At 67.7% G+C, this 19,694-nt stretch overlaps 1 protein-coding gene across 9 annotated transcripts in view; it reads right to left on the reverse strand.

The window, feature by feature from the left end:
• Positions 1-19,694, reverse strand: part of SPEG (striated muscle enriched protein kinase) — a 101,645-nt gene that overhangs the window by 54,092 nt on the left and 27,859 nt on the right. For 6 of the 9 annotated variants that reach the window (XR_010591249.1, XM_065560425.1, XM_065560424.1 and 3 more), the window contains exons 2-7: positions 14,259-14,348; positions 12,030-12,399; positions 8,545-10,025; positions 5,292-5,435; positions 3,498-3,680; positions 134-345 (exon numbers count right to left, since the gene is read on the reverse strand). Coding sequence is in view for 8 of the 9 variants with exons in the window: in XM_065560425.1 (XP_065416497.1) it covers positions 134-345; positions 3,498-3,680; positions 5,292-5,435; positions 8,545-10,025; positions 12,030-12,399; positions 14,259-14,348 (2,480 nt within the window). In the remaining variant the exon portion in view is untranslated. Of the gene's footprint in view, positions 1-133; positions 346-2,322; positions 2,489-3,497; positions 3,681-5,291; positions 5,436-8,544; positions 10,026-12,029; positions 12,400-14,258; positions 14,349-14,708; positions 14,855-19,694 lie in introns of those variants that run through there. The other 3 variants (XM_065560428.1, XM_065560426.1, XM_065560431.1) reach the window with 3 other exon arrangements.

Consider the following 19,694-nt stretch of genomic DNA (forward strand, 5'->3'; position numbering starts at 1 on the left):
AGCCCATGGGGCAGGGCGGCCCAGGCGGTGTCCAGGCTACAGCAGGGCTCAGGGGGAGGGTGACCCCGGGGCACCAGGACCTGCGGGCAGACAGGAGGGGCTCCCACCCCGGCCCCGGGACCCGCCCACTCACCTCAAATGTGGGGGCAGCCTTGAAGTTGGTCTCCACGGGGCTGCGGGTGGTGCCGAGGTCGACTTTGTGCTGCAGCTTCCCGGCCAGCCGGTGCTGGGGGGTCCCGGACGCTGGGAATTCCTCCAGGGGGCTCAGGTACTCCTCGTCCGATGTGATGGGGCTGGCCAGGGCCAGGGGGGGCGGCAGGGACCCCTGGCTCTCCGCAGGGGGCGCTGGCTCAGGAGAGAGCAGGCAGCGAAGCCGGTTAAGGGTGCCAGGTCCCCTGGGCATGGCAAGCCCCCGGCTGGGATGGCAGCACTGGGCGAGGTGCCAGGGACAGGAAGGGCAGCGGGGCACCCAGGGGGGCAGCATGCACAGGGCAGCGCAGCCCGGACACCGCTCAGCCCCCCAGCCCTGCCGTCTCTCAGAGCCCAGGCTGGGGCAAGCCTCACCCTGACACCCCGGCCCGAGAGGAGGGGACGGATGGGACCCTGCAGCAGCGGGTGTGGGGTGCGGCTGCCCAGCCTAGCATGGGGAGAAGGCCCGCCAGACGATAAGGGGCCAGGCTGGCTCACGAGGCAGCCGCCCTCTGTCCGCCCGCCTGGCTCTCCAGGGCTGAAGGTGACATTGGCAGCGGTGCTCACGCCAGCGGTGGGGTCCTGTCCCCTGGCCCGTGCCGCAGAGGGGACCAGGCCCCGCGCAGGCCGGTGACCCCGGGGCAGGGACCTGGGGCTCGTCGCCGGGGGCGGCAGACGCTGCTGACGAGGAGGCTGGGCCTGGGAAGCGAGCCCCCGGGCACTCCCGTCAGGCAAGGCCCCCGGGCTTGCCCAGAGCAGTTGCCCAGAGGCAGGTGCCGCGGGATGCTGAGGGGCAGGGGCTGACAGCATCGCCTGTCCAGGGGCTCAGGGCTCAGGCCTGGCTGCCAGGGCGGCCCAGAGACAGGGCAGCAGGGAGGGCAGCAGCCAGCCCCACTGGGCTGGGAGCACAGACCCATCCCAGCCACTCGTGTGCCAGGGAGCCCTGGACAGGATACCAGGGTGACAGGCTCAGGCATCTACCCCACAGGGCAGGCCACGTGCCCGTTGCTCTGGGGAGCCGGGTGGGGATGACAGATCAAGGGCGCCAGGCTGCCCTGCCCCCCACGTGCTCAACCCCCAGCGGCTAGTACACAAGGGGCTAATCGCTGCCTTCCCTTTTGTAGCACAGGGCAAGGGGGGGGCAGCCCAGGCTGGAGGGGGCGCCAGCTGCAGGAACAGTGGCCTAGGTCAGGCCCCCACCCCCAGAGAGAGGCAGGGGGTGCCCAGCCCAGGGGCCAGGGGCTCTGTGGCCTGGAACCACCCTCTGGTGCGGGGCTAGGAGCTCAGTGCAGAAACACCCCTCGGGGAACGGCCAGAGCCCCAAACATCACGGGCCCTCGGGGGCCAACACTGGAGCGGGCGGGGGGGGCAGGGAGCCGGGCACCCCCGGCGCGGGCAGAGGGGTCCCGGGTGGGGGGCAGGGAGCCGGGCACCCCCGGTGCGGGCAGAGGGGTCCCGGGGGGGGAGGGCAGGGAGCCGGGCACCCCCGGCGCAGGCAGAGGGGTCCCGGGGGGGGAGGGCAGGGAGCCGGGCACCCCCGGTGCGGGCAGAGGGGTCCCGGGGGGGGAGGGCAGGGAGCCGGGCACCCCCGGTGCGGGCAGAGGGGTCCCGGGGGGGGAGGGCAGGGAGCCGGGCACCCCCGGTGCGGGCAGAGGGGCCCCCGGGGGGGAGGGCAGGGAGCCGGGCACCCCCGGTGCGGGCAGAGGGGCCCCGGGGGGGGAGGGCAGGGAGCCGGGCACCCCCGGTGCGGGCAGAGGGGCCCCGGGGGGGAGGGCAGGGAGCCGGGCACCCCCGGTGCGGGCAGAGGGGTCCCGGGGGGGGAGGGCAGGGAGCCGGGCACCCCCGGTGCGGGCAGAGGGGTCCCGGGGGGGGAGGGCAGGGAGCCGGGCACCCCCGGTGCGGGCAGAGGGGCCCCGGGGGGGAGGGCAGGGAGCCGGGCACCCCCGGTGCGGGCAGAGGGGTCCCGGGGGGGGAGGGCAGGGAGCCGGGCACCCCCGGTGCGGGCAGAGGGGTCCCGGGGGGGGGCAGGGAGCCGGGCACCCCCGGCGCGGGCAGAGGGGTCCCGGGGGGGACACGCCCGGTCGGTCTCTGCGGGGCCCCAGCGCCCGCGGGCCGGGCCGCGCCGCTACTCACCCAGGGCGGCGGGCGGCTCCCGCAGGGGCGGGCGGCAGGACCCGGCCGGCTCCATCCCCGCAGCGAGCCCGGCCGGGGAGCGGGGGACCGCTCCAGGCGGGGCCGGGTCCGACGCCGCGGGGATGGGCGCAGCTAGGCCGGCCCCGCCCCCAGCAGCCTCGGTCCGCCCCGCCCCCGCCCTGGGTCTGATGGGAGCCGGTGCCCCCCCCCCCGCCGGCCTGGGGCCCGCACCCCCCCCCCCCCGAGGAGGGGCCATTTCGGTGCCGTCAGACGCTACCCCCCAGTCCTGCGCCCCCAGCACCGGCAGGATGTACCAGGGCTGGGCGCCCTTCCCGCCCCCTCCGGCCACGCTGGCACGGCCAGCCCATGGCAGTTTTCCCGGCCCTTCGCCCCCCAGCCCACCCTGGCACGGGCTGGGTCAACCTACTGCTGGTGGCTCGGCGCCCTGCGGACCTGCCGGGCCTGGGCTGGGCGCAGGCAGGTGGCAGCCGGGCTCGGCGCCCTGGGGACCGGGGCTGGGCGCAGGCAGGGGGCAGCCGGGCTCGGCGCCCTGGGGCCCTGGGCTGGGCGCAGGCAGGGGGTAGCCGGGCTCCGCGCCCTGGGGCCCTGGGGCCCTGGGCTGGGCGCAGGCAGGGGGCAGCCGGGCTCGGCGCTCTGGGGCCCTGGGCTGGGCGCAGGCAGGGGGCAGCCGGGCTCGGCGCTCTGGGATGCCAGGTAGCCCCTGGCCAGCCAGGCTAGCCCATGGGAAGGGAGCACTTGGCAGCTCTGAGGGGGGAGCAGAGGCTCTGGGGTTTCGCCAGGGGGAGCCCGGGGCAGGGCAGAGCCCCCCAAGGAAAGTCAGCCCGCCAAGGCAGCGGGGTGCTGTGGAGCAGGGTTGGGGGCTGGCGGGCACTGCTGGGGATCCATGGGTGCGAGGAGCCCAGGCAGGCAGGCAGCAGGACCCTCCGTGCTCCCAGCTGGCCGCACGTCACGCCCGGCTCAGACAGAGCCTTGTAGGGTAAGGGAGCCTGGTTCCTGCCAGCGACAGCAGGAGCGGAGCTGGGAGCCTGCCCAGCGCTCAGCCTCCCACCCACTCACCCCGGCTCCGGCCGGCTGCTCCTCCTCCCTCAGGCTGAGCCGCCCCCCAAGGCCAGGCCTGCCCGCCCCCCGCGGGCCCCGCGCCCCCCAGCACTTACCCGGCTGCACAGTCAGCCTGGCGCTGCAGCACGACTCCCCCACCTCGTTGGCCGCCGTGACCGTGTACAGGCCGGCGTCGGCCCCCCGGGCGCTCGGCAGCAGCAGGGTGTGGCGCTCACCCTCCACTTTGATGGGGCGCCAGGCGCTGCCCCTCAGCAGGACGCCGTCCTTCCTCCAGGACACTGGGGTGGGAGAGGGCAGGTCACGGGGGAGAGCGCCTGGGTGTCCCCGGGGGGACTGAGCCCAGCCAGAGCTCACTGCAAGGCCCTGCCGGGGGGCAGGACACAGCACTCCAGTTGTCATCAGGGCCCCCCCATCACTGCCCGGGGGGCAGGGTGCAGCGTGCCTGTCGTCAGGGCCCCCCCCATCGCTGCCAGGGGCAGGGCGCGGCGTGCCTGTCGTTGTCAGGGCCCCTCCATCACTGCCGGGGGGCAGGGCGCGGTGTGCCTGTCGTCGTCAGGGCCCCCCATCACTGCCCGGGGGGCAGGGCGCAGCGTGCCTGTCGTCAGGGCCCCCCCCATCGCTGCCAGGGGCAGGGCGCGGCGTGCCTGTCGTTGTCAGGGCCCCTCCATCACTGCCCGGGGGGCAGGGCGCAGCGTGCCTGTCGTCGTCAGGGCCCCCCATCGCTGCCGGGGGCAGGGCGCGGCGTGCCTGTCGTCGTCAGGGCCCCCCCATCAGTACACTGGGGCCCTGCGGGGGCAGCACCGCTCCCCGGTATTGCTGGGGGTACGTTGCCCCCCAGGTGTAGCCAGAATCTGACCCGCTGTGGTTCCTGTGACTCTCCTGCCCCCTAGTGGCTGGTCTGGAGACGCGCTGCTGCACATGGCCCCGCGCCGGGCACCCCGTCTCTCTGGACATGGCCAGGGAGCGCTGCCCTGAGAACAGGGGGCTCTGCTCCCTCCCCTTCCCCCTTGTGCCCCGGCTGCCCACACAGATTCCCCGGCGCCCCCAGAGGGTCAGCGAGGGCGGCAGGGCCGAGCCCCCAGCAGCCCCCAGCCCAGATACAGACAGTGGCTGGGACAGAGACTCTGGCCTCCTGACATTGCCTCAGTGTGACGCTGGGCAAGTCCCTTTGCCAGCCGGGGCTTCGTTCCCCTGCCCCAGATCTCGGGTTGGGGCTGCCCATGGAGGGCTGCGTGCGGAGCCCCTCCGTCACCTGCTCTCCCCCCCCTGCACACCCAGCACAGCTGGAATCATTGCCATACTCCAGCTGGCATCTCGTGCCATCGGCGAGGCCTTTCCTCAGACCCAGCCGCGGTGTCCGGGCATGAGGGGCGGCTCCATAGTGCAGTCGGCCATCACGCAAACCCCCTCGCCAGGGCTGTGGGAGCCGCTGTGGCCCTGTCTCCCAGTCAGCCACGGCCACGCTGCCAGGAGGTGCCCAGGGGAGCGCAGGCAGGGCAGCCCTGAGCCCCGGCGGCACGGACCAGCCAGAGCTTCACTCCCGGAAGCACCTGGCCCTGGGCTCGGCAGCGAGCACCTGGCCAGCTGGGTGGCTTCGGCCGGGGTGGGTGGCACAGGCAGCCCGCAGGAGAGACCGGCCCGGTCCCCGTCCAGGTCAGGATTCCTGTGGTCTGTCTGCCACACACAGTGTGAACGTGCGCTAGTGCCCCCACTCTGCCCCCCCGGGAGGAAGGGAAGGAAGAATCACGGGGTGGACGTGACGTTCCCCAGGCCACCCACCAAGTCAGTGTCAGGAGGGGGCTAGCTCCTGATTCACTAGGCCCAGGTGGCCGGCACGCCACCAGCCCCTCCCAGCCCTGCCCAGGGCTCCGGCAGCTTGCGGCGCTCACCTTCGGGCATGGGGTTGGCAGTGACAATGCACTTCAGCAGCACCTCTGCGCCCACCGTCACCACAGCATCCTGGATGGGGATCTCGAAGACCGGGGCCTCCAGGGGATCCTCGCCGGCGGAGACGTACGAATCGTCGGATGACTCTGAGCGGGGAGAGATCAGCCCGTGGCACTGAGCAGGGACAGGACAGAAGCTGCGCGGAGCCCCACAATGGCTGAGCAGAGGGGGCAGCAGCAGCCCTGGGGACCCCCAGCCCACCTCCCCCCAGCAGCGATTCATGCACCAGGGTGGGAGTAGGGCCCACTCCATTGGCGATGCTGTAGTCGGGCTCTGCCCTGGGGTGCAGCCATCTCTGCTCCGAGCTATGCGGGGAGAGGCGTCTCCTGCCTTGCCCAGCTCTCCCATTGCGCCTTTGGGCTCTGGGACCTGAAATGCCCCTGGACTCCCACCCCTCCCTGCCATGGGGGGCATCCCTCAGCAGCAAGTGGCAGCGGTCCCCGTGTGACACGTTGGCCAAGGCCAGGGACTGAACCAGGGACCTGCACAGCTGGGCATGAGCTGCTCCAGTCAAGGAGCCGGGCGCCCTGGCTCGGGCTTGGGGACCCCTGCTCCAGGGGGTCACATGGGGGTGTATTGGGCACACGGGCTGGGGCTAGGGGGGAGCACATGGGGGGGGCGTCGGGCACACGGACTAGCTTGCTAGCAGGTCCCGCCTGCAGGAGAGGAGGGGATGGCACCAGGCGCCCCCGCCAGACCCACAAGGCTTCCCGCTGCCAGGGAGACGCCCCCCTCTGGGTGCCCCCACTAACCCCCCGCTAGCAGCAGGCAGGTTTATGGGCAGGCAGTTCCTGAGCCAGCCCCAAGAGGGCGCCCCATGCAAGGGAGAATGGCCTGAGGGAGCCATAGAGCAGGGCACGAAGAGCAGCCGCAGCAGGGTCCCTGCAGCAGGAAAGGGCCATAGAGAGAGGCAGCAGGGAGAGCGCCCCCTGGTGACGGGGGCTGCTCACTGCAGCGCAGTGAATCCCAGCTGGGGTGGCTGGGTGTGCCGGGGGGGGGGGGGCGGGTAGGGGGGGTCATTCCCCCGGGTCTGGGCCCACGTGCGTCGGACAAGCTCCCCCGGGAACCCCCACGGCTCGCTGGCCGGCTCCCTTTGCTGCAGAGCAATGCAGCCCTGCGCTGCCCCAGCACCTCCAGCCCCCCAGCCTGCGGGCAGGGCCTGGGGCTATTCCGCGGCTTAGGGCAGGGCACCGCCCAGAGCCAGGGCCTCGGCGCAGTTACGTTCCCCGCCTGGCACCTGGGCCTTTCTCCGCCCGTCCCAACGAGCGGGCGCGAAGGGCAGCGTTCCCGAGCTCCTGGCAGCGCCCGGCACTGGCAGAGGGGGGAGCTCAGAAGAGAAAAGGGAGCTGGGGAGGTGACAGAGCGGGCGTCTGGGCACTCATGGGCGAGGCGGCCTCAGGGACTGGCCCCCTGCCGCACCCGCTGGGAGCTGCATCGGCTTCTCCACTCCCGGCCCCCGTGCAGGGCAGGGGGGTTCCCAAGGGATCTGCCCCACACTCCCCTAGCAGGGCCTCCTGGGGGTTCAGTGTGCAACTGGGGAGGTGCTGGAGCAAACTGCCCTCTCTAGCCAGGAGTCCAGGGGCTGGCCTGGGCTCAGGGCTGCAAAATACTGTGCCCGGCCAGGAAGGCTTCAGGGTCGTGCAAAGCCCAGTGGGCGTGCTCAGCTCATGCGCTGGCCAGGGAGGGCCTTGTGCCGCGGTGCCAGCCCTGGGGGGTGGGGTGAGCCGTGTGCCCAGCATGCAGGGCCCCGAACCAACGCGGGGAAGGCCGCAGGAGGCAGCTCTGGGCACACCAGGTGCCCACTGGCCCTTGGGGAGGTGGTTTTCATTGCTGCCTGGACTCAGTCCCCATTCAGAGCTGTCTGCCCTTTCAGTGCCGGGCACCGGGCAGAGCGAAGGAGACCCGCCAAGCCAGGAACTAGCCACGCTGCCAAGGGCTCGAGACGGGAGCTCAGCCTGCAGGTGGGCCCGTGGCTGGCAGCTGGGCACGGCTGATGTGCTGGGATGGAAGGGGGACAAGGGACTTCTGCGTCCTCCCACCCCCCCAGCAGGGAGCGGGGCGTTGCCATGGAGCAGAGGAGCATGTTGGGCTGTCAAAGGGGCAGGAGAGAGCTGGGTTCTGGGTGCCATGGAGCCCAGGCAGGGCAGAGCAAGGGACCGATACCTGCTCGGGGAAGCCAGGGCATGGGCCCTGACAGGCCGGGCTTCGGGGGGGTCCTAGCCCTGGTGAGTCTCAGTCTTCGCAGTGACCCACAGGGCTCCCCATGCCCGTCCCGTGACTCCCTTCTGGGGAGGGCCCTTAGCCAGAGACTCCGGACCCAGAGATCCCCTCCTGTCCATGCCCCGGGGAGCCAGCCCCTCCCCGGCACAGCACCCATCCCATCCCGCCGGGCCCCGCACCCCTGATCCCTGCCTGATTCCCGCCCTGGCTCGGAACCCCCGCCCCACGCACGCCCCTGCTGACGCTCCTGGCATTGCAGCTCACGTTCCCCTCCCCTGTTCCCTGGGGCTGTCCACTCCCTCCTCCGGATGCCCGCACCCACCCCAGTGAGCCGAGCCCCCAGCCCTCCTCTGCTCCGCCTGCTCAGAGCACAACGGTAAATAACGTTCCCAAAGCCCCCGGGGTCCCGCCATTGGGGCAGGGCAGGGCAGAGTGCAGTGTGCCCAGCCCCAAACGCACTGTCTGCACTGGCCGAGCTCAGGAGGGGAGCCCCCAACCCCCACTCCGGGGTCAGGGCCCCTCGTCCCGGGTGCTGCCCAGACCCAGCCTGAACGTACGTGCCCCCCCCCATTGGTAACGCTCCCCGGCAGGGGCAGCAGGGTGCATTGGTGCCCGCCCCACCCTGCTAGGGAGGGGCACGGCAGGGCGCTCTGGGCACAGGCCTGGGGGGAAGGTTCAGGCTGGGGTGTCTGATACTGTTGTTGGCCTCTCCGGCTGGCACAGACGGGGAACCCCCTGACCCACCGCCCGCCCCGGCCCTGGCAGGGCCCATGGGGCAGCCCAAGCAGTCAGCCCCTCTGCCTGAGGGACTTGCCCAAGGAGTCGGTGGGAACTGAACACAGGTCTCCTGCCCCCAGCTCTGACCCCAAAGCGCTCGGCTCTTTGGGGGGCTCCTGGCTGTACGGGACGCTGGGCCCTGTGTGTGGGTACTGGCGGCCCCCACCCGCCCGCGGGGAGGACAGCGGCTGCCCCTACCTAGCTCTGGCGAGGTGGGCCGGGGCCGGCGGCCTTTCCCCTTGCTCCGGGTGCTTCTCCCTTCCTGAGCCAGCCGGGCACCTTCCTTCTTCTCTGTGACCTTCAGCTGCCTTTGCTCGGCATCCCTGCCTGTGCCACGCGGCCCTGCCCTGGCCCCCTCCAGGCCGGCTCCGAGCTCCGGCGCGGGCTTGGCCCAGGGTAAGAACCGCACCTCCTGGCCCGCGTCCCGCCTCCTATGCGGCCCGTGCTGGCCTGCTGGCCTGGTGGTCAGGGCTTCGCTCCCAGCCCCGGGGGCCCTGCCATCGCGGCTAGCTCTCGCCCCGACCGTCGGGCCCCCATCCAGGCATGCGACTCCTTCGGGGGGCCTGGCCTCCGGCAGGTCCCCTCGCCCCAGCGGAGTGGCCTGCGATAAGGGGCACTGCTCCACCTTCCTCTTGCCCTCAGCACCTTCCGGCTCCCCACTCCTCCTGGCTCTGGCCTCCTCCCGGGGCTGGCTCGTCAGGGCGCAGCTCCGAAGCAGTGGCTTCCGCGTGGCTGCCCGCTCCGCCCCGTCTCCAGGCCCCCCCAGCCCCACGCTGGCCAGGGCTAGCTGCTGGATGCCGTACGCGTTCTCCACAGGCGGCGGGGCCTTGAGCCCCTGGTCTTTCGGGGCCGGGGTGGCTTGTGTCTCCAGCGCCCGGGGGGCAGAGAGCTGGCTGGGGCCCCGGGGTGAGGGGGCCTTTGCCAGCTCCTGCGACCTCATCAGCTGCTGCTTGGAGACGGTCTTCTTGATGCGGCTCAGCTCCTCGGAGAACCTGTGCTCGATGTCGCCGACCCGGCTGGCGAAGTGGCCCCGCTCGTCGAATGAGGCGGCCTTGTGGCGGAAGGCCTGGCGCCGGCACGTCGGGCCGCCCATCTCCGACCGCACCCCGGCCCGCAGCTCCTCCCGGGAGCTGTCCGGCGTGAGCGGGCGCTGGCCCAGGTCGGGCTGGTCGAAGGAGCGCGTCTTGCGCAGGGGCAGCCAGGCGTGGACCGGGAGGGGGCTGTCGCTCTGCTCTAGGCTCCTCCGGCGCTCCTCGAAGTACTTCAGCTTCTCGAAGATCTTGGAGCCGGAGCGCGCCAGCTTGGGCGAGGGCCGCAGCACGGACACCCGGCTGGAGGTCTCGCTCAGCGGGGTCTGGGGCCGGGACTCCAGCGTGCTGGCCTGCGAGTACCCCAGAGACTTGGGCTTCTGGACCTTCGCCTCGTACTCCTCGGGGACCGTGTCCTGGTACTCCGCCGGCATCAGGGCCGTCTTGCGGGGCGTCAGGGGCGTGGGGGAGGGGACGCCAGGACCTCGGCTGGCCGGCTGGGCCGGGCACTGGCCCACCCTGGGAGACGGCAGGCAGAGAACAGGTGGCTTGGAGGCCAGGGGCTGGGCTGGAGGCCTTGGGGAGTCTGCACCAGGCTTCGGAGAGAATTCCGAGGGGTCGTCTCTCCTGTACCCGCCCTGGGGGATGCTGCTGCAGGCAGAAGGGAAAGAGGGGGGTGTCAGAGCCAGCCTCGCTTACAGCCTGGCATGCAGCCCTGCCCCCCGAGGGCAGCAGAGCTGGTCTGCCCAGGGCAAGGAGGGGGTGTGAACGCAGGCGACCCTGGGGAGTGGGCTATCGGCGTGGCACAGGAGCTGGAGCGAGGCTGGATAAACGTCAGAAAGACGGGGGGTGGGGGAGATCCGTCTGGGAATGTCCCCCATTCCCCCACTCCCCGAGGGAACCAGAACCGGCCTGGGACAGCCAGCCCTGCCCTGCCCTGGGAGAGGGGCTGGAGGAGTCAATGGGGCGTCTCCGTCTCTGGGCCGCAGTCCTGGCCTCCCCGTCTAAAGCCCATCTGGGATCTGGCGCCCGAGACGGAGGCTGGCACCAGGGGGACGAGCTGTCCCACTGCGATACCATCCGGGCGGTGCCCAGCAAGGCAGGGGTGCTGTGGTCTTACCATGCCTGGCGTGGTCCGGAGGCACCTGGGCCTGCACTCTCCCTGGCTCCGGAGCGAGCACAGCCTGGGCTCTGGGGGAGCCCGACTGGCTGGAAGCGTCACGGCCGGGCTGGTACGCATGTGGGTGGCAGTGAGACTAGGACCTCCTGGGGCTCACTGGATGGCAGCCCCGGGGCCTGGCACGGCCAAGGCAGCTGGGGGTAGCTAGAGCTGGAGCCCTGCTGGGGGGCTGCGGCCCCACAACTGGGGAGCAGACTCGGGCGAACTACAGCAGTCGGGTCACTCGGCTCAACGGCTGGGCCCTGGGCAGGACCAGCAACGGGGGGAGGGGGATTCACCCCCCCGCTGCCGCAGCACTCAGGCAAATCTCCCCAGCCCTAGGTCACACCCAGCCACACGCACGCACGGGCACGCGCACCCACACACTCATGGGCACGCTCACACGCACACATACACGCACATGTGGGCACGATCACACACACATGTGCACACATGTGGGCACACACATACATGGACATGCTCACACACACATATGCACACACATGTGGGCACACCCAGACACACACATGCACACACACACGTGGGCACACACAGACACACACGGTCTCAGCAGGATGCCCACGGACCCCCGAGCCCCTTGGACGCGTGGGGATGACCCGACTGTGCCCGCGGGCAGGGGGCGAGGCGGGCTGGGGTCCGCGGGGGTGGGAAGCGGAGCGATGAAGATGATAACCTGGGGGAGCCTCGAACACAAGACAGCGAGATGGAGGTGGCAGGAGCGGGCAGGATGGGGCCCCTGAGCACAGCAGCCAGGTGGGCAGACGCCCCCCCCCCCCCACTCCCCCGCCCCCGGGCCAGGCAGGTCCCAGCAGCCCGGCAGGGGCCGCAGCGGGGCTGGAAGGAGTGTCCCCAGGAGGGCCCTGCCCGTGGATCCCAGCCGGGGTCCATACATAGAACATCAGGGTTGGAAGGGACCTCAGGAGGTATCTAGTCCAACCCCCTGCTCAAAGCAGGACCATCCCCAGGCAGATTTTTGCCCCAAATCCCTAAATGGCCCCCTGAAGGAGTGAGCTCACAACCCTGGGTTTAGCAGGCCAAGAGGCTGTCTGGGACAGCGGGAGCCGGCCGGGGAGCAGGGCGGCCGTGGGGCTGGGGGGACTGGAGAGCAGCTCGCAGAGGGGGGCTGCGGTGCTAGGAGGGCAGTGGCTTTGTCCCTATGCTGGAGTCAGCAGAGCTGGGCACAGGGAGTGGGGAGGGGGCAGGGAGCGTGACCCACGGCCCAGGAACGAGGGCTCTTTAGCCGGGCTCCACCCCAGAGCAGCTCCACCCTAGCTCCCGCTGCCCGGTGCACAGCCCGGCCCCCAACCCTCCCCCCAGCCCCCGGGCAGGGCCTGCCGTGCTCAGAGGCCCCGGTCCTCCCACAGGGATAAAGGAGGCAAAGAAAGACCCCAGGCTGAGGGCTAAGATGGCTGCGGGGGTCGGGAGGAGATGGCCCCAACACGATGCCCCCTCCGCAGCCTCCCCCAGCTACTTACACGTGGATTGAGAGCGCCCGTCCTCTGTACAGACTGAAGGCGCTGCCGTAGGGGTCGCTGGCCACCGAGAGGCTATCCTCCGACCCCCAGCTTGTGCCCACCAGAATAGCACGCGACGCCCGTAGCAGCGGCTCCACCCCCAGGTGCCTGACCTCGGCGCCGCGGGGGGCCTGCGCGTGTGCTTGCCTTGGGGTCCCCTGCGGCTGCCAGCCACCGGGGCGCAGGTAGGGCCCCCTCACTGGGAGGCCGGGCTCCGTCTCCTTCTCCACCACGGTCTGCTGGCTGCCCGACCAGCTGGAGCGCTCCTCCGCCTGCGACAGGCCCAGCGCCGACGTGGTCATGGAGGTGTCCACCAGCGTGTTCGACTCCCCTGCGCAGAGGAGAGAGGGGTGAACTGGCAGGCAGCGCCTGGAGGGGTCCGGCCAGAGCCCCTGTCCGCTGCCACTGGCTAGGCCCCGGCCCTGACTGGAGCCAGGACTGGCCAGGACACCCCCTGTGACGTTATTAATATAAACTGGGACGGTATAGATCATTGTTGCAACCAAGGTCCCATAGTGGCACCAAATCCGATACGAAGGGGGTCAAATAAGGTGTCTAAGGACCTCCATGAAGGACCATCAGCGACACAACTGACCCATTGAGAGAAGGGAGATACACCCTGTGACTCAGCAAGGCAGGGACAGGCCTATGGACAGAACTGTAAGGGTTTTCATGACATGTGCTGGGCAGCTTGTGTTTGGGACAAAGGACGCAGAGGCCACATGGCAAAAGGACTGTAAAAGGCAGCTGCATCTCCTCCATTTTGTCTTCAATCCTGCGTCTTTCCTCTGGAGGGACTTTGCTACAAACCGAACCTCTGAACAAAGGACTGAATGACCCGTCCCAGCTGGGGATGTTCCAGAGACTTGATTTGAACCTGCAGTTTATTCCATCACTGCTACACAGGGCCGCCCAGAGGGGAGGGGGGGGGCAAGTGGGGCAATTTGCCCCAGGCCCTGGGCCCCACAGGGGCCCCCATGAGAGTTTTTCGGGGGCCCTGGAGCAGGGTCCTTCACTTGCTCTGGGGGCCCCGGAAAACTCTCGTGGGGCCCGGGCCCCTGGAGCTTCTTCCGCTCCGGGTCTTCGGCTGCAATTCGGCGGCGGGGGGCCCCCCGCCGCCGAAGACCCCAGGCCCCCTGAATCCTCTGGGCGGCCCTGCTGCTACAAGCCTGAACCAAGACCTTTGTCATCACTGTATGGAATTGATTCCATTTAACCAATTCTAACTCTCATCTCTATCTTTTTCCTTTTATGAATAAACCTTTAGATTTTAGATGCTAAAGGATTGGCAACAGCGTGATTTGTGGGTAAGATCTGATTTGTATATTGACCTGGTGTCGCGGAGTGTGGGGGAGTCAGGGCCCTGCACCCCTCTTCCTGAGACTCACTGTGACTCTCAACCAGCCAGTAAAGCAGAAGGTTTATTTAAGGACAGGAACACAGTCTCAAGCAGAGCGTGTAGGTACGACCAGACCCGCTCAATTAGGTCCCTCTGGGAGGTTCAGGGAGCTTAGACCCCAGCTTGGGGTTCCCTGCATTGCACCACCCAGCCCAAACTGAAACCAAACCAAAACTCCTCCTGCAGCTCCTCTCTTCCCCCTCCCCCCAGCTCCTCCTCTCCTTTGTTCAGTCTCCCGGGCAGAAGGTGTTAATTCTCCCCACCCCCGTTCCTGGCTCAGGTTACAGCTCAGGTAGCTTCCTTCAAGGGAAGTCCCACATCCCCACTGCAACCCCCCTGCAACATTCCCAGGTCAAATCTGCCCTGCTCCCTGCTCCGTCACATCTTGGTCTGGGGCTTGGTCCTTTGGGATCGAGAGAAACTTTTTTCTTTTACTGGGGTATTGGTTTTCATAACCATTTGTCCCCATAATGAGTGGCACTGGTGGTGATACTGGGAAACTGGAGTGTCTGAGGTAATTGCTTGTGTGACTTGTGGTTAGCCAGTGGGGTGAGACCAAAGTCTTCTCTGTTGGGCTGGTTTGGTGCCTGGGTGTGCAAAGAACCCCAGCCTTGGGCTGTAACTACCCTGCTCTGAGCAATTTGTCCTGAATTGACACTCTCAGTTGGGTCCCATCAGAACCAGCATCGTTACCCCCCCCCACCCTACTGGAGCCAGGACTGGCCACAGCCCCCACCCCACTCACAGCCCCTGCAGAGCTACCTGGAGCCCCCCGGCCGGCTCCCACTCACCTGTGGGGGAGCTGAAAGGCGTCTCGTCCTGGAGCTCACTGCGCTGCGTCCCCTGGGGGTCGCTGGCCTCGTCCTCGCCTGTCTCCGAGTCTGGAGCCGGACAGAAGCGGGCGGTGAGGGCGCAGGCTGGGCGGGCAGCGCCACTCAGGCCTCCCAGGCCGGGAACCCCCAACCCACCTAATGCAGGTCGGTGCTGGGAGGCGGGAGAGGCGAGTGCCAAGGCCCCACCTGGGACGGGTGGGCAGAAGCAGACGGAGCCCGTCAGCCCCAGCGTCCCCAGTGGGGGGGCCTGAGCTGGGGGGAGCAGAGAGCAGTAGCGGGGGGGAGCCAAGCGCAGAGAGAGAGGCGAGCCAGCCGTGCAACGGGGGAGGGAGCAGCGTGGCCTGGAGGAGGGGGAGCAGCATGGGGGGGCGGGGGCCCGGGGGCGGGTGAGGCCGAGCGGTGTCCTACCGTAGCTTTGCTTTCTGCAGGAGCGGAAAACTTCGCTTCCATCGGGGCAGCAAGAGAGAGAGAGACATCAGCGCCGGTTACCGGCCCAGCCTGCCGAGCCACGGACAGCCTGGCGGGGCAGTGGGGCACTCAGCCGAGGGGGCGGGTCCCACGGGAGGCGAGGGCTGGGGGGGCGGGTCACAGACCCTGCACCCCCTGAAACACAGCATGCCCAGCCCCACCCTGGCTTCTCTAGTGAGTGTCTGCACACTCACAGACCCCCCCCGACACGCCCAGCCCCGCCCCGGCTCCTCTCACGAGCGTGTGCACACTCACAGACCCCCCCCCCCGACACGCCCAGCCCCGCCCCGGCTCCTCTCACGAGCGTATGCACACTCACAGACCCCCCTGACACGCACAGCCCCGCCCCGGCTCCTCTCACGAGCGTATGCACACTCACAGACCCCCTGACACGCCCAGCCCCACCCTGGCTCCTCTCACGAGCGTATGCACACTCACAGACCCCCCTGACACGCCCAGCCCCACCCTGGCTCCTCTCACGAGCGTGTGCACACTCACAGACCCCCCTGACACGCCCAGCCCCACCCTGGCTCCTCTCACGAGCGTGTACACACTCACAGACCCCCTGACATGCCCAGCCCCACCCTGGCTCCTCTAGTGAGTGTCTGCACACTCACAGACCCCCCCCCCCAACACTCCCAGCCCCGCCCCGGCTCCTCTCACGAGCGTGTGCACACTCACAGGCCCCCTGACACATCCAGCCCCGCCCCGGCTCCTCTCACGAGCGTGTGCACACTCACAGACCCCCCCGACACGCCCAGCCCCGCCCCAGCTCCTCTCACGAGCGTGTACACACTCACAGACCCCCTGACACGCCCAGCCCCACCCTGGCTCCTCTAGTGAGCGTGTACACACTCACAGACCCCCCCCAACACGGCACACCCAGCCCCGCCCCAGCTCCTCTCACGTGTGTGTAGACACTCACAGACCCCCCCCCCCCAACACACGGACACCCAGCCCCGCCCCGGCTCCTCTCACGAGCGTGTGCACACTCACAGACCCCCTGACATGCCCAGTCCCGCCCCGGCTCCTCTCACGAGCGTGTGCACACTCACTGATCCCCCACACGCCCAGCCCAATCCTGGCTTCTCTAGTGAGCGTGTACACACTCACAGACACCCTCCCCCGACACACGGCACGCCCAGCCCCGCCCCAGCTCCTCTCACAAGTATGTACACACTCACAGACCCCCCCCAACACACAGCACACCCAGCCCCGCCCCGGCTCCTCTCACAAGCATGTGCACACTCACTCATCCCCCAACATGCTCAGCCCCACCCTGGCTCCTCTAGTGAGCGTGTACACACTCACAGACCCCCTGACACATGGCACACACAGCCCTGCCCCGGCTCCTCTCACAAATGTGTGCACAATCACAGACACCCGCCCCCTGCCCCCAACAGTCAGCTTAACTTTTGTACCCGGAAAGATAATGGAGCAAATCATTAAGCAATCAATTTGCAAACCTCTAGAAGCTAATGAGGTGATAAGTAACAGTCAGCCTGGATTTGTCAAGAACAAATCATGTCAAACCAACCTGAGAGCTTCCTTTGGCAGGGTAACCAGCCTTGTGGATGGGGAGGGGGGAAGCAGTAGATGTGGTATTCCTTGACTTTAGTAAGGCTTTTGACACTGTCTCTACAAACAAACTAGGGAAATGCAACGTAGATGGAGCTACTATACGGTGGGTGCAAAACTGGTTGGAAAACCCGTTCCCAGAGAGTCGTTATCAGTGGTTCACAGTCAGGCTGGAAGGGCATAACCAGTGGGGTCCCGCAGGGATCAGTTCGGGTCCGGTTCTGATCAATATCTTCATCAATGATTTAACTAATGACACAGAGAGGACACTTATGAAGTTTGCGGACGATACCAAGCTGGAAGGGGTTGCAAGTGCTTTGGAGGATAGGATTAAAATTCAAAATGATCTGGACAAACTGGAGAAATGGTCTGAAGTAAATAGGATGAAATTCAATAAGGACAAATGGAAAGTCCTGTATTTAGGAAGGAACAATCAGTTGCACACATACAAACTGGGCAATGACTGCCTAGGAAGGAGTACTGCAGAAAGGGATCTGGGGGTCATAGTCAACCACAAGCTAAATATGAGTCAATAGTGTAACACAGCTACAAAAAAAAGCAAACATCATTCTGGGCTGTATCAGCAAGAGTGTTGTAAGCAAGACATAAGAAGTAATTCTTCCGCTCTACTCCGCTCTGGTTAGGCCTCAACAGAGTATTGTGTCCAGTTCTGGGCGCCACATTTCAGGAGAGACGTGGTCAAAGTGGAGAAAGTCCAGAGAAGAGCAACACAAATGATGAAAGGCCTAGAAAACATGAGCTATGAGGGAAGATTGAAAAAATTGGGTTTGTTTAGTCTGGAGACGAGAAGACTGAGCGGGGACCTGATAACAGTTTTCAAGTACATAAAAGGTTGTTACAAGGAGGAGGGAGAAAAATTGTTCTTAACCTCTGAGGACAGGACAAGAAGCAATGGGCTTAACTTGCAGCAAAGAAAGTTTAGGTTGGACATTAGGAAAAACTTCCTACCTGTCGGGATGGTTAAACACTGGAATAAATTGCCTGGGGAGGTTGTAGAATCTCCATCATTGGAGATTGTTAAGAGCAGGTTAGCCAAACACCTGTCAGGAATGGCTGAGATAATAGTCCTGCCATGAGGGCAGGGGACTGGACTACCCGACCTCTCAACGTCCCTTCCAGTTCTAGGACTCTATGACACACGGACACCCAGCCCCGCCCCGGCTCCTCTCACAAGCACGTGCACACTCCCAGCTCTCTCCCGCCCCCCCCGCCAGCCCTCCCCCGGCACCCTATACACGCCTCCCCTCCCCTGGCACCCTATACATGCCTCCCCTCCCACCACAGGTCTCCTTTCTGCCCCACGACAGCCCCCCCCCATATACACACACAGCACAGAGTACAGCCCCCCAGCTCCCCATACTGCCCCCCCACACACAGCACAGTATACAGCCCCCCAGCTCCCCATACAGTCCCCCCCACACTCACAGACCCCCTCGACACACGGCACGCCCAGCCCCACCCCGGCTCCTCACACGAGTGTGTGCACACTCACAGACCCCCTCGACACACGGCACGCCCATCCCCACCCCGGCTCCTCGCACAAGTGTGTGCACACTCACAGACCCTTCCGACACACGGCACGCCCATCCCCACCCCGGCTCCTCACACGAGTGTGTTCACACTCACAGACCCTTCCGACACACGGCATGCTCATCCCCACCCCGGCTCCTCACACGAGTGTGTGCACACTCACAGAACCCCTCGACACATGGCACGCCTGCCCCCGTCACATCCCCACCCTGCCCCACACCCATGCCGCCCTACCCCCGTCACAGCCCCAGCCTGCCCCACACCGGCTTCGCTCCCCACCACCAGGGAGCCGCTCCCCCTGGCTGTCGCCCACATGCCCTGCCCCCCCCCCAGCCCAAAGCTCCAGCCGGGGCAATTCCAGGCTCACCCCCTTGCCTTGGCTGGTGGGGCCAGGCGAGTGCCCCATGGCTCAGCAGCAGCCCGGAGCACTCGGGGGCAGCGCTGGCGTTTGCCAGACCCACCCCCACCCCCCGGTGCAGCCTCACTCGGGACCTGCAGGCCAGGGAAGAGACGTGGGGTCTGAGGGGGGCAGGGCCATCAGCACCAGCATCTTCCCTGGCTCCTTAGTCACTCCACACAGGAGCAGCAGACCCAGTGCGAGCGCCCTGGGTGGCAGCAGAGCAGGGGAGGGGGCCGGGGGTCCCAGGGGAGGGGTCCCAGGAACAACGCACCATGCGTGAAGCGCCCGAAGCGCCGCGAGTGGCCGGGTTTCTGCAAAGGAAAAGAGAAGAGCGTTACCGCCCTGGCGACAGCCAGCGCCCAGCCCCACGGCAGAGGAAACGGGGGCCCCCCAATGAGACGGGGGGGTCCGGGGCAGTTCCCTCTGCAAAGCTCCTGGGAGCAGCTCATGCCTCCGGCGGTGGAGAGGGGCCCAGGACACCCCTCGGAGCCCATCACAGCAGCCCCAGCGCCCAGGCCGGCCGGGCCCCAGGGCTCGAGAGCACAGTGGGACACGGGCACAGCCGTGCAGGGCACTCGTGCCGCACGCAGGGAGGGCCCCGCACGTGGGCCCAGAAAGCCAGCGGAGAAGTTCGAGCTGGAAAAGCACGTGGGGCCAGGGCAGTGACAGTCCCGGTGAGGGGGTTCCCAGCCTTCTCCCAGGGCCGATTCCCAGCCAGACCCAGCTCCCCGGCCCAGCTCACATCCCCAGCTGGTTCTGAGATTCAGCCCAGGTCTCTGACGCTCCCTGCCCTGCCCCGTGCACCTGCTCCCAGGGCTGAGCTGGGGGTGAGACGCTGGAAGTCGTCAGGGGGCCCATAACCCAGGTCTTTGATGCGCAGACAATTACAGAGGTGCCAGGGGCTCCGTGTCCCCCAGGCTGCCCGCCAGGGTTCACCCGCTGCGGCCGAGGACGGGCCCTGACGTGCCGGCATTGACCGGGGGCCGCAGAACGGAGACGCGCCGTGAGCTGAGTGCAGACCGGGGCATTCCTGGCCATCCAGCTGGGCAAACAGCCACAGAGCAGGGGCAGGACGGCCAGCAGCTTCTGGGGCGGCAGCACCTGCTTTCCTAACCAACGCTGCTCTGCACGGCTCCCTGCGACGCGCCAGCAGGCAGAGCGAGTGGGCCGGGGGGGAAGCTGGGTAATGCCAGTCCAGCTGCAAGGACGGGCCCGGCACTGGGAAACAGGCCCGGGGCTGCAGGGGGCTGTTTGGACTAGTGGTGCTATTCCTGAATGTGACAACAGCCTGTGTGTGTGTGTGTGTGTGTTACAGGTGCCCCGTGCAGTCGGTGTGTTACAGGTGGGGGGTGTTACAGGTGCCCCGTGCGGGCAGGGATGGGTGTGTTACAGGTGCC

Source organism: Chrysemys picta, chromosome 11 (genome assembly GCF_011386835.1).
Source record: "Chrysemys picta bellii isolate R12L10 chromosome 11, ASM1138683v2, whole genome shotgun sequence".
In the NCBI taxonomy this organism is placed as follows: Eukaryota; Metazoa; Chordata; order Testudines; family Emydidae; genus Chrysemys; species Chrysemys picta.